The sequence below is a fragment of the Sminthopsis crassicaudata genome, chromosome 1 (assembly GCF_048593235.1).
Source record: "Sminthopsis crassicaudata isolate SCR6 chromosome 1, ASM4859323v1, whole genome shotgun sequence".
NCBI lineage: Eukaryota > Metazoa > Chordata > Mammalia > Dasyuromorphia > Dasyuridae > Sminthopsis > Sminthopsis crassicaudata.
Window position 1 is genome coordinate 607,038,778 of NC_133617.1, and position 14,523 is coordinate 607,053,300.

The following is a 14,523-nucleotide window of genomic DNA, read 5'->3' on the forward strand; positions in this document are numbered from 1 at the left end:
AGAGCATAGCACTGTTTCATTGTCTTAATGGGCAACAATCTGTTTAGCCATTCCCCAGTTGGTGAGCATTTACTTTGTTTCTAATTTTTGCTATTATTAAAATATTTTGTAATATATGGAGCCTTTATTTTTTATTCTCTCTCTATTTTTTTTTTTCATTGATCTCCTGGGGAAGATGCTTAGTGGGATCTTTTGGTTAAAAGGTTAATATTTTAGTCATTTTCCAAATTATTTTTCAAAGTTGTTGAACCAGTTCACCACTCCACCAACAATGTATTCATTTGCCTGATATTCTACAATCCCTCCACACAGTCTATTCTTATCTTTATCCTTGCAAATTTTCTGGGGGTTAAGTGAAACTTCAAAACTGTTTTGATTCACATTTTGCTTATTATTTTCTACCTTCAAACTGTTGTTTCCACCATGGTTTTCTTTTGTATTTATTTAGTCTAGTCCCATTGGCCTTCTCCACTTCCCCTTCTTACATATCATTTCCACTTTCTCATATGGCCCATTGAGTTGCTAAAAAAGCTTAGAATCTTAGTGTAGCAATGCATCTAAAAAAATAGAATGATAGCAAAATGTATTTATTTCACATTTATTTATGTTTCTCCTTCCAGCTTCATTTATGAATATTCTTGGAATGATCTGATTTAATTATGTCTCATGACAAACTTTTTGCTGACTAGCTTTCTTAACCACTGCTTTTTGTTGATTTGTGGGCCAATACCATTTACAATCCTCTGTCATTTTTCTCTGTAATGTTTTGCAAATGAGCTTGTTCTCTAGAGTTGTGCATGCTCCCTTTGTGCATGCCACTTTTTTTCAGATTGGCATGGAGATCAAATATTTTCTGGCTGAAGCAATTTCTGAGCTCTCCCAGCCTCCTCATTAGTGAAGTATTTTATATTCATTAAACTCTCCTAAGAAATGGTGACTGAGTCAATGTTTTTACTTTTATCCATTTTCCTTTTGTTCACATCTTTGTATAATTAGATTGGGATGGAGCTCAAATAATTCCATGAAATGATTTCTCATCTTTGTCATTTCTTCAGATTTGTTGATTTTGACCTTTGATTTAAAACCAGCTGATCACCAGACTAGTGATTCTGAAATGACACACATGGGTAATCAGCTCTTTTTATTAAGAAATACAATTATTAGGGTGTTGATGTTGCTTGTGTAGCCTATGTGTGAACCCATAGGTCTATGTAGATGAGGTTCCAAATATCTTGAGGACCTTCTGTGCTCATTCTTCTCACAAAGAGATTGTTTCTGGCCAGGAGGGGACTAGTCACTCTGTTCCCAGAAAAAAAAGTTATCAGACTAGAATGATATCTTTTTGCCTCTTCTTAAACTGTGTTGGTCTGTGGCAGTGGAAAGTGGGAACCAACTCTACCAATTTGTGAGAGCCAATTATTAAATTTTCAGTGAGCATTTATACCTTGGAAACTGGAAAATTACAGAAAATGACTTGATTTATTGTTTGGTTGTCTCTCTGGACTTAAGGAAATGTAAATAATAAAGATTAAACTTAGAAATATGTCCAGTGCACAATGGAGACTGGGGCCTGAAGTTAGGAAGACCTATCAATCAATCAATCAACATTTATTAAGCTTTTACTATGTGGCAGGCACTGTGTAAGTGCTGGGGATACAAAAAGAGGCAAAAGATAGTTCATGTTCTCAAAGAGCTCATAATCTAATGGGGAAGACAATAGGCAAACAAATATACACTAAGTGAGCTACATATAAGATAAATAGGGATTAATTAATAGAGTTGAGAGAGTTTTTAAAAAAGCTTGTTGTAAAAGAGAGGATTTGAACTGGATTCTAGTTGTTGTCCCTTGTTTTTGAAGAGACATCACTATTAGTATGTCTGATTATGACAGATCAGACCAATATGATCCTGGAATGCTCTGGATTGGATTGCAGGTTGGATACAAATAATCTTTGACATTTGGTATGGATTCTCTAATTTTGCCATCTTGCATTTCTTCTGAGCTAATTCAATTCTTCTTTGCTCATAGAACACAGCACCTTCTCTGATGAGGGCATGCCATGCTTGGCAGTCCTGTGCCATACAATCAATTCTAACATTCTTGAGATCTTCAGTGTGTCTTTATATCACATTTTCTGACCACCTTGTGATTTCTTGTGCTTTGTGAAGAGTGTAGCCAGCCCAATGGAACTGCACGCTCTGCAGTAGAGTTTGAATAGTTGGTAGTTTAGTTCAAGAAAGGACCTTAGTGTCTGGTATCTTATCCGACCGGGTGATCTTCAGAATCTTTCTAAAATAATTTAAATGGAAGTGATTCAGTTTTCTGGCATAGTACTGGTATACTGTCCAGGTTTCCCAGATATATAACAATGAGATCGATCTGTAGACCTTCAGTTTGGTACTCAGTCTAATACCTCTCCTCTCTCACATATCACTGAGCTAGCTCTGGCAATGTGTGTCTCAAGCTCATTATCAATGAATACATCCCTGGAAAGTATCCTGCCATGTATAGTGCTGTATCCACAGCATTCAAAATTTCACCATTTGCTGTAACTAATGATTCCACATATGGATGATGTGCTGGCTGATGGTGTACCTGTGTCTTCTTGGTGTTAATTATTAGGACAAAGTTAGCACAAGCATCATGAAGCTCATGTAGGTTTTGCATTCAAAATTAATCTAGTAAAGAAGCTCATATGCTTTCCCAAAGGAGCAAATGACAGATTCATGACAATGTGATTGCCACTTGCAGGAACATTCCATACCATTATCATCAATGCCTTTGCTCCCACCATGATGAGGTCAAAGAAAAATTTTATGAGGAATCAGAGATCTTTATCATCATGTGCCAAAAGAGAATAAGCTTGTTATGACATTAGAGTAAGCTGATTACCAGATATGGCAGGGAGTACTTGGGAGGAATGGAATTGGAAAAAGCAACAGTAATAGTCACTTACTACGAAAGACTTGTTCATCTCATGACCAACAATGTATTCTGCTTACCTAAACACAACAGTATTTCATGGATTGTATCCTTGCAGCAAACATTGGCATGTAATAGACTGTGATTGCAAGAAGAGACAGACAACATGAGAATGTGTGCTGCAGAGTGCTGGACTGATCATAGACTTATCCTCTCCAAGCTGAATATTTTCATTCAATAAAGGTGGCCCCAAGGCAAAAAGACAAATGGAAGAATTAATGTCAACAAATTAGAGCATTTTTTTTGAGAAGGAACAGTTTGTTGTTATGTTGGAGGGTAAGTTGTTGGAGGGTAAGTTAAACCAACAAATAGTTGTCAACTGTGGAACAGAAAAGGAGTGGGCAGCTTTCAGAGATGTAGTGTACAGCACTGCATTTGTTCATCTGGGTCAGAATACATGCAAACATTAAGATTTGTTTGATGAAAATATTGGGGAAATTTAGTATTAGTGTTAAATAAATACTTGTGAATGATAAGTGCTTATAGGCTTACTATAGAGACTGCTGAGGAGGTAAGCTCTTTTAATTAAGGGAATAAATGAATGAATAAATAAAGAAAGCACTTATTAAGTACTTACTATGTGTAAATAGATAATAGAAAGGTAAGACAGTTCCTGCTGTCACGAAGGTCATATTCTGATAGAAAAGATAATAATACAATTTCTTTTTTTTTTTTCATTTCAGGAAACATACCATATTCATTTAAGCCATATCCTTAGCACCCAGCATGGATGCTCAGTAAACATGTTATTAATAATAGCTCACATTACATAGTGCTTAAAGTGCTTTATATACACTTATTATTTGATTAATATAACAAATACCTGTATATATGAAAAACTTGAACCAATTCTAAATAGTGTTAAATAATTTAAAATTTCTCCTTTGTGCTTTTATTTTTTATTTCTGATTTCTCAGTGGGCAAATTATTACTCTTTCCAAAGCAGCCAAGCAGATGAGAAGACCTTTTGGTTGGAGTAGCTATTTCTGAGCTCTGAAACTTATTACCATCCAGCTGCACCTTTCCCTCACTGTGACCAAATCAATCTTTTAACAAGCCTACATCAAACATTTAGCTCTGAGTGTTAGGAAGAGACAAAGAAGTGAATATACTCATCTGTCTTCAGTGAATTGACATCTGTTGTTGTTCACTTGTTTAGTCACATCTGGCTCTTCAAGACCACATGGACCACAGCATGCCACACCCTTTGGTCCTTCACTATCTCTTGAAGTCTATCCATGTTGATGTTCATTGTTTCCATGATACTATCTTTCCATCTCATCTTCTGCCATCCCCTTTTCCTCTTGCCTTCAATCTTTCCTAACGTCATCATCTTTTCCAATTAGTTACATCTTCTCATTATATGGCCAAAGTATTTAAGCTTCAGCTTCAATATTTGATCTTCCAGTTTATAATCTGAATTAACTACTTTATGTATTAACTGATTTGATTCCTCACTGTCCAAGGGACTCTCAAAAGTCTTTTCTGGTATGACCTGTCTCATCTACTATTCTTCTAGGCTAAGTAGCTAAGTAGAATAATGAATAAAGTACTAGATAAAGCCAGATGGTCATTTAGGTTGTTTTTCAATCATGTTTGACTTTTTGTGATCCTCATTTGGGGATTTCTTGGAAGAGATACTAAAGTGGTTTGCCATTTTCTTCTCTAGCTCATTTTATAGATGAGGAACTGAGGTAAACAGGGTTAAGTGATTTGCCCAGAGTCATACAGCTAATAAGTATCTGAGGCCAGATTTGAACTGTGCCCAACACTCTATCCACTGTACTACCTAGCTGCCTTGACTTTACCTCCCCTGTCCATTCCCCACTCACATTCAGATAAAGAATCCATTGAACATTTGGGAAAGTTTTATTTTAGATGCAATCTTTCCAAGTCAGTATCAAGAATAATTAATGAAACAGTACCTTTAAGGTACCAAATTTGTCGTTTTAACAGCAATTTTTAAAATTTGGGGAAATATGCCAAGGGTTGACATTTTGTCAATATCCTTATTGCTTTTGTGGAAAAGGATAAAGATGAATACTGTGAATTTTGGGGAAGCATTTCCCCAGATAAAGCAACCACCTCAGAAGCCAATGAATAGACTTATGGAGACATGTTACTGAGGACTCCCAGGGTATTCTTTATTTCCCTTCCTCCTGCTAACAAGAGGGTGAGCCAGACTGATACTATCTTTTTTTTTTTTTCCCCTGAAACAATTGGGGTTAAGTGACTTGCCCAGGGTCACACAGCTAGGACGTATTAAGTGTCTAAGACATTGTAGAGTTGAACTCAGATCCTCCTGACTTCTGGTCTGCTGCTCTATCCACTGCGCCACCTAGCTGCCCTGGACTGATAAAGTCTCCCCTCTATTAGAAATTACTAACCACAGAGAAATTCATTTTCTCAGAGGAGCAAATCTGATCTTTATTAATTATTGGGATGCTCAGGCTTTCACACTCTGAGGCTCCCTCCTCTTTTCCTTTCCAACCTTGTAATGCTACTGATTGCTTTCAGCAAGCCTAAAAAGCTATTAAAAACTCAATCTATATCTTAATAAATTGAAGTTGCTACCAGCAGGTATAGTCTTTCTTAGCAAGAAAATAATAAATTTCAATCAGTCAGGCAACCAGCATTTATTAAGTATCTACTATCCCCTAGATGATTTTCTAAACATTAGATATCCAAAGAAAGGTCAAAGACAAACCTGTTCTCAAGAAGACAGAATGAGATTGTTGTTTTCTCAACTGCAAGTGGTTATATTTGGGAGAAAACACTTGGCAATCCCTTGGACAAAATGCACAAATGTTGTAGGTTCGGCGTTATTTACTGAGATGGTTAAATATGCTGATGTTAACATGTTTGCAGGTTAGACAGGGTTCTTCAGCACTCAGGAGGACATCATGTCTTTCAAATTTAGACTGCTGAGACAATGCAGGGCTGGAACTTGAGAAAGTTTCAGGATGAAGCAGAATGGGTCCAGAATGAAGGACAGTGGAGGGGGCAGTTGTGGAGAAGGTCTAGATACCAACCCTATTCCTGTCTGCTCCCCCATTCCCCTTCACTGGATCTATTTAACCTTCTTACTCAGTTGCTGCAAGTTAATGAGAACAAGGATCTGGGGTAGATGTCTGTGTAGAAGAGAACCTCCAAGCTTTAATTTAATCCCCACTATGAGCAAAATGCCAAGAGGAAGGTATACATATACTAGATCATCTGTTTGGGCTTCATATTCCTTAGCTGTAAAATGGGAATAATATAATACCTGCATAACCTTATTGTGATGCTGTTTAGTTCAAGTAAAATAAAGTATATGAAAGCCCTCTGAAATTATAAAGGGCTATATGGTCAATAAGGGATGCAACTATAAACTGTATTAATAGTACAATATTCTGCACTGGTCACACTACATCTGTATTCAGTGAATGGAGTACACATTATAATGACAGTTTTTAAAATTTCTTTTTTGTGAATTATCATTATTCAGGGCTAAGAGCCACTGTTTTGCAAGTTTTGGTTGACTAAAAGCCTACCTTTTGTTAATATAGACCTCACTTGACCAAAATTTGCCTCATGGAATAATAATATTAAGAGAAGTTCAAAATATTTTTTAGTTGAAAAGTTTCTGAGATAATTGAAACTTGTCCCATGGAATATGAACATTTCCTTAAGCCCTTATATTTTCCTCAGATAAGAAACCAGAGGAAGAATTTCAACTGTATTTGACTCCTTGAAAACATATAAAATTTCCCACTCGATTTAGCCTATTTATGAATCTTCTAAATGTATTTTAATCTATAATGTGACTTTTTTACCTAAGATGTGTTTCCTTAGGTAATGTATGAAATTTTAGTTCTTTTAAACTTCTATGACATTTAAGGAAGTATGGTAGTATGAATCTGCCTCTTAATTTTATAGCCTAAGAGGAATGAATGAGATATTCATATGTATAATATGTAACAATTATTTCTCTGTCCTTCTGACATAATTTTGCTATAAGAAGACTTATTAGAATACAAATGGTTATTCAAGTTTGTTTGTTTTTCTGTAAGGCCTAGACCTATGCTTGAGCCTAATAAAACTTAGGGTTTTGTCTTTTAATTATATATTTGGCAGCAGTATAGAGAGGAGATATTTCTCTCATAACAGCATTTTGGAGTAATTTATCTAGTTCAAGGTACTGCATTAAAAAAAAATAATTGGCAAACTGTAGTATGTTCAGAGAAGAGTGTTAGAAGAATGGCCTAGTTTGTGTTCTTTGAGATCATTCAGACCCAAGATTTAGTCCAACCCTCTCATTATACAAATGATAAAACTGATATCCTAAGAAGTTTAAAGATTTAATCAACACTAAACAACTTGGGGCAGAACATGGGTATTGAAACCTGGCCTCTGATTTCTAAATACAGTGTGTTCCCACTAGAAGATGATTTCTTTTTTTTTTTTTTTTTTTTATTCATTTTTCCAAATTATCCCCTCCCTCCCTCCACTCCTCCCCCCCATGGCAGGTAATCCCATACATTTTACATGTGTTACAATATAACCTAGATACAATATATATGTGTAAATACCTTTTTCTTGTTGCACATTAATTATTAGCTTCCGAAGGTATAAGTAACCTGGGTAGATAGACAGTAGTGCTAACAATTTACATTCGCTTCCCAGTGTTCCTTCTCTGGGTGTAGTTGTTTCTGTCCATCATTGATCAACTGGAAGTGAGTTGGATCTTCTTTATGTTGAAGATTTCCACTTCCATCAGAATACATCCTCATACAGTATTGTTGTTGAAGTGTATAGTGATCTAGAAGATGATTTCTAAGGTGTTTTCCAACTTTGGGATTCTGTTTTGACATATTGTGTCATTTAGTGGGTACGATTCTCACTATCAGAAATGCCATCCCATCTACACCCTTTCTCTTTCCTTAATTAAATTGTGGCCATCGGTTCTCAGTGCACCTGTTCTTTATAAATACTTCCTTCACCAGGTCAGACCAGAGATGTCTACCTACCTTGAAGGCCCATAGTTCTTTCACTCAGTTGGTTTATTAGAGAATTGATATTGCCTTGTATCGTTGAGGCCTTCCACTAAGACCACTTAACCTCTCAGCAGTTAGTGGTTAGGCAGGATGCTGCCTTTCCATTCCTTGATCACTCTGCCTGGTAGGAAATGCCTTGTTTCAGAAGGGGAGGAAGGTGCATGAAGACTAGAAAGGTAGGTAGGGGCCATGCTGCTAAGTTTCCTAGCAAGCAAATTCTACCAACTTGGTACCTTTTTTATAAGTTCTAAAGAGTTTCCTGGAAAAATGAAAAGTTAAGTGATTTCCCCAGAATCTCCTACTCAATAAAATAGAGAGCTATTATAAAATATCTATCATATAAGTAAGATAGATTATCTATCTTATAGATTTATCTAAGATAAATCTATATCTCTATGCATATATGGTCTATATGTCTATACATACCTATCTTATTTGCACATAATTGTTTTCATGGTGTCTCCTCCATTTTAATGTGAGCTCCTTCAGGACAGCGCTTCATCCAGCCATTAACACAATGCCTGGAGTATGTAACTTAACATGTATTTGCTTACTCGGTAGGGAGTTTGCTATAATAATGAAGTTATTGCCGACTTAAAAAACAAAAACAACTTTTACAGGGGTTTGTTTTATCAAACTTGGTGAAAAGTGTAATACCTGAGGGCCAGGGATCATCTCCCCCACCAAATGTTAAGGTTATGCGCACGACTGATGCCCAAGAAATAACTTTTTAGAACGGATATACTTTATGAGGTGCGGGCCTTTGAGCAGAGGCCCTTCAGGGCTACCTCCGGGGAAGGCCCCAGCAACTCTCTCCTCAGCAGAGGCTATTTCAGGTCTGAAGTCCACAGTCCGGATCTCCACAGGGGACTCTCCACTGCCGGGAGGCCTGATAAAGTAGAACAGCTGCAGCTCAAAATTCTCCTTCATTTCCCCTTTCCTCCGCCCACTGCCCGGGCCCGGCCTGGTGCAGGGAGGGGGCGGCGCCCCTCGGCTCGGCCCGGTCGGGCCCGCGCTGCGCGGTCTGAGCCCGTGGGGAGGGGCCCGAGCCGCTCAGGTAGCCCGGGCTGCGGTTCGCGATTGGAATGTGCCCGGGGCGTGAGGGCACTTCCTGGCGGGATGAAGGGGCTCCCCGCTGGCCTACTTCCAGTTCTCGCCGCTCTCCTGGGGCTCTTCTGGAGGCGCCAGGCATTTGGAGGTACCGGCTGCTCACCTCGCCTGCCCTCGGCCTCTCTGGGCGCCCTAGTTGCGCCGGGCAGGCCGGGAGCGGGGCGGACGCGGCGGGCAGGTGGGAGGGTGCGCAGGGAATCTGAAGGGCAGGCGGGGCCGGGGAGGACGGGCTGGGCCCGGGGCCACCTCCGTCCCGCCTGTCCCGCGGAAGCGTTGCAAGGGGAAGATCCCAGAGGGCATCTAGCTAACTCTGAGGCCATATTGGTAACTTGAGGACCCCGGACTCTTGCATGGCTAAGCCCGCGGGCTCGCGGCGCACGGGGAAGAGCAGGAAGGAGGCCCGCGCCGCAACTACACCAAAAACCTCCCCTCCCCGAGTCCTCGGGACTGGGATGGGGGTCCGAAGGGGCGGTTACAAAGGGGACTAAATAATTGCATTTTTAAAGCAATCTGCCAGCCATAGATAGTTTCTTGCGCATCCCAAAGCCTGGAGAGCAACACCCTGAACCTCTTCTTAGCATTAGCGATTAAGACTTTTTCTGTTCACCTCTTCTCCATTTTACACCTGAGGAACTTGAGAACTCACACAGGTGGTGTGACCCGTGGTGGAGCTGGAGTTTCATTGATCCTTTGTCTCCAGTGTCTCCCATTGTATCGGACTGACTTGCATCTGGTCAGATTTGTTTTCTCCCCAAACTCTGGGCGTTCGAATGGGGGCTGTGGCTTCAGATTCATCCGAAGGGGAGGCAGGGTATGATGCCGTCACTTGTGCTTTCTTCGAGTTCCTCTTTGGCTTCCTCTTCCATATAGAAACATTGAACTTGGGAAAACTTTATGGGACTCATGTAGCATGTCGAATTTTTGCCATAAATAAAGGACCTAATTCCTTTTTGGCCATTGCCCTGAGTTCTTCTTGCTCATCCTTTACTTCATATCAAAATTTCTCTCCCCACAGTTCAATTTAACTACTGTGAAATGCTACATTATTTAAACTAGGATTCTTGTTTCTCCACTACCTCAGTTTTGAAATTCAGGGTGTGCAATATGAAGAGGTTTTGGAAGTTTTAAGAGGAATTATATATGTAAGGCCTAGTATCATTTTTGTGTTAATTCTGGTCAATTTAATTTAAGGTGTAGACATAACTACAGTAACCATGAACCTTGTCCAGTTCACTGTGTTAAAGATTAGTAATTTAATTGGGTAAACATCTCTCTTTAACTATAGAGGTGTGTATCTAAAAAAGGAATACCCAGAATTTAACCTGTTAATGAGCCTTTCTGAAATTAATCATGATGGTCTTTGTTTAACATACTAACTGTGGATTATAGTGGAAGTCTTTACAAGTTGGTAGCTCCTTCCAGAGGGTTTCTTTCCTTTAGTAAGAATTCAGGATCACCTATCTGCCATCACACTGAAGCATTCCAGAGGAGATTCTCTGCTCCATTATTTTTGTAAGAATGTGAAACGTGTTCTGTCATGTGCTTAGAGGTAGCATGGCATAATAGAATTTCCAAGGCAAATTCTTGAAAAAGTTGTTTAAGATTGCTACTTCCATTTTCTCTCCTCAAATTTTTGCAGTATGGCTCTAAACTTATCACTTAGTGAAACTGCTTTCTCCAAAATTGATCTCCATTGATCAGATGTCCTTTTCTCAATCCGTTGGCCATTATCTCTTCCTAGATACTCTTTGGGTTCTTCTTAATTCTGATTCATCTGTTGTTTTTTTTTTTTTTTCTCACTGTGTTTTGGTGGCTTATCATCATGCTTCTAATTGTAGATATTGTTCAAGGTTCTGTCCTGACCTTCTCCCTCTTTAGATTCTCATGGTAACCTCATCAGCTCCCCAGAGTTCAACTAGCACCTCTTTGCAGATGACTCCAGATCTAGATCCAGCCTCATTCTCTCCTTAGAACGTCAGTGTCACATCACCAGTTGGTATTTCAAATTGATAACCAAGAGACCTTAAACTCAACCCTTCTAAAATTATACTCATCATTTTCTTTCTCCCTAAACTCTCCTATTTTCCAAACTTCCCTATTTCTCCTGAAGGCACCACCATCCTTTCCGTGTCTCAGGTCCACTATCTTATTATTACATAGACTTTTCTATTATATAGACTTTTCATACTCTCTTACCCCATATATCCAGTCAGTTGTGAAATCTTGACATTTCTATCTTCACAGCATCTCTTACATCCAATCTCTTTTCTAAACTCCTGCAGTTATACCCTTAATTCAGGCCCTCATCGCTTTCTCACCTAGACTATTATTACAACATCTTCCTAATTGGTCTCCTATCTCAAGTCTCTTCCCACATCTATTCACCCAACACAATGAAGTCAAAATAATTTTCTTTAATTGTTCATGTGACTCCCTCACTCAGCCAACTGCAGTGGTTTTCTATTGCCTCCAGGATAAAATATTATTACAGTATTAGTTTCTCTAGCCCATACCCTTTCCCCTCCTAACATTTTAAAGGCTTGGAGATGGGGAAAAAATAAAACTTTGCATTAGTATTTCTAAATAAATTCGTTGCTGGTAAATATTTACTTTTAAAAAACCTGAATGTACCATGTGCAGAGAATGAAGCTGTCTAGAAAGCACACATACATAAATTCTCTAGCATTGGGGAAATAAAAAGGGATTTTTTTTTACTTTGATGGTGAGAATCCCAAACAAGAGTAAATTATAGTAAAATAAGTGCATTTTATTTCAGAGAAGAATCTAAATTAATTTATCCACTAACCTTCTTTAGAGAGAAAAATAAATCAACTTAAGGAGATAATCAAAAATTGACATGATTAAAAATTAGATATAAATGGGTGACTCAAAACTTTATTATCTTACAAAAACAGTGGAGTTAACTATTTACAACCATACTAAGTACACAGTATTTTGTGGGAGAAGGTTTAGGATTAGAAATTAGAGGAGTTTTGTGTTTACTTTTCTATCTTCATTAGACATTACTTCCTTTCCCACACTCTTTGAGTCCAGCCAGATTTATCTTCTTGCTGTTTTTCATTCAGGACACTTTCATCTCTGTGCTACTGGTAAACCTTGGAAGGTTTTACCTCCCTACTTCTACCATTCATCCTTTTCTTCCCATCTCAAACACCATCTTCTACATGAAACCTTTTCTAATCTCCCCAAATTTTGATATCTTCCCACCAATGTTATCTTATATTGAATTTCTTTTTGGGTTCACAATACATACATATATATATACATATATATATATATATGTATATATATAAAGTTAAAGATACATACATATGTATGTATCTTTAACTTTATATTTCTGTTTTCTAAACAGTATTTTTATGTGATCTATTTTAGTATATAAGCATATTGTAATTAGGGATTTTCCTTCTTTTTATCTTTATCTTCAATACCTAGCATAGTGCTTGGCACACAAGTGTTTAATAGATATTTGTTAATTGATTGAATATTGGATTTGGTGTCAGAAGACCTGGGTTTAAATCCTTCCTCAATACTTACTACAAGTATGACTTTGGGTAAGTCTCTCTTTCTGAGTATCATCTATAAAATGAGTGGCTTGGACCAGAGGACTTCTAATTTCACTTTCAGTTCTAAATGATCCTTTTCTCAAAACTAAATAATGTAGATTTAAAATTGACTTTGTGTATTAGATGTATAATTACTTGTTTGATTTTTGTTGCTTTGTTTTATAGTTCTCCCTTCCTTTCCCTTTCCTTTTCCCTTCCACTTTCTTTCCCCTTCCGTTTTGTTTTGGAAGTATATCTTTACCTGCACAAGGACTTAAAAGATCATTTTAGTTCAGGGATTCTTAACATTTTTTGGTCATGGATCTCTTTGGCAATCTGAGAAACCCATGAATCCTTTCTCAGAGTGTTCTTAAATGCATAAAGTGAAATTCAAAGAATCACATAGCAAACCAAACATATTGAGATAGGGTTGATCAAAATATTAAGAGAATAGATTACCCATAACATGGGGATATTATGAACCTCTGATTCTTTGATTTCAGAGATGAAGAAATAGAGATTCAGAGAGATCAGATTACTTTCCTGAGGTACTCATGAAGTTATTGTCCAAGGTAGAATTTGAATCTAAATACTGTGATTCCAGAGCCCAAGATCTTTTTGCTTTAACACTTGTCTCCCTTTTTCTTCCATTACTTTAACTCCTCAGATTTCATCCTTCTCTCTTATACCAACCTTGACTATTTGTGGTAATATATACACATTACATAATATATACCATATATATGTATGTATATAAGAAATCTTCCTTTTACTTATGTTTACAGCTCTTCTTTCCTCCTCAATCTTTTTTTAAATTAAATTTTATCTTACCTCACTTGTGTTGAAAGAAAGGAGTTGGGCCCAGTGGGGCCAACTAGCCTGGGGTCAGCATCAGTCAAGATGAGATATATTTGTGAGGTCATTAGGAAGGTTTCTGTTGTCACCAAAATAAGTCTGATTCAGAGGGGAATCTGGTTGTACCTGGTTAGGTTAGAAGCAGGTGAGTGCCACGGCCAACATCTGATAATCGGTCTATGAGGACAAGCAACGTGACATGATTGAGGCTGAAGACCCAATTAGTGTTCTTTCACGTTGCCCACCAGGTGAACACTTAAATATATAATATAGGTGTAGAGGATTTACTAGAGTAAAATATTCCCCAGAATTTGGATTAAAATACCTTGCATTCATAATTCTGAGAGCACAAATGGAACATTGAAGATATAAGGGGTTTTGTTGGCATATGTCAATTATATAATTTATGTTATATATTCATTATATACTTGTGCATATATAATATATAAATTATATAATTATATACATATAAATATATAATCATGTAATGTATAATATAAGTTATATAATTACATATTATTATTGCAATTTGATAATTGGACTGAAAATCACTTTATATGTGCAAGGCAGTTAGAAAAAAAACTGCTGAATTTAGAGTCAGGAAGACTTGGATTAAAATCTGATCTCTTACATTTACTATTTGCCATCCCACCACTGTGTGTTGGGCAACTCCCTAGATTTTATGTACTAAATTATAGATGTGTCGCGTATCCTGTTATTTGACGGATTTCTTGCTCTGCAGTTCCTCACTCTAGGGATTAATCACTCCATTGATCCCCTGCTTATGTTCATGCTGTTGCCTTGATAAACCAAATGGAAAAGACTCTTGTGAACTAAGCTTATGATTCTTAGTGAGTGTGGGACAACACTTCTCCAATAAGACACATTTTAATTTACTATTAAAAGCTACCTTTTGTCTAATATTGAAGATTCTATCACATGTGGTTTTTTCATGTGTATAAAGCCTGGACTT

The 14,523-nt window shown here is 37.5% G+C and overlaps 1 protein-coding gene across 1 annotated transcript in view; it reads left to right on the forward strand.

Annotated features, from left to right (window-relative positions):
• Positions 1 to 8,536: 8,536 nt before the first annotated feature.
• The window catches only part of LOC141551022 (chondroitin sulfate proteoglycan 4-like), an 82,928-nt gene continuing 76,941 nt past the window's right edge, over positions 8,537 to 14,523 (forward strand). The window contains exons 1-2 of the mRNA XM_074282247.1: positions 8,537 to 8,545; positions 8,791 to 9,217. Of these exons, the coding sequence (XP_074138348.1) occupies positions 8,537 to 8,545; positions 8,791 to 9,217 (436 nt within the window). The remainder of the gene's footprint in view (positions 8,546 to 8,790; positions 9,218 to 14,523) is intronic.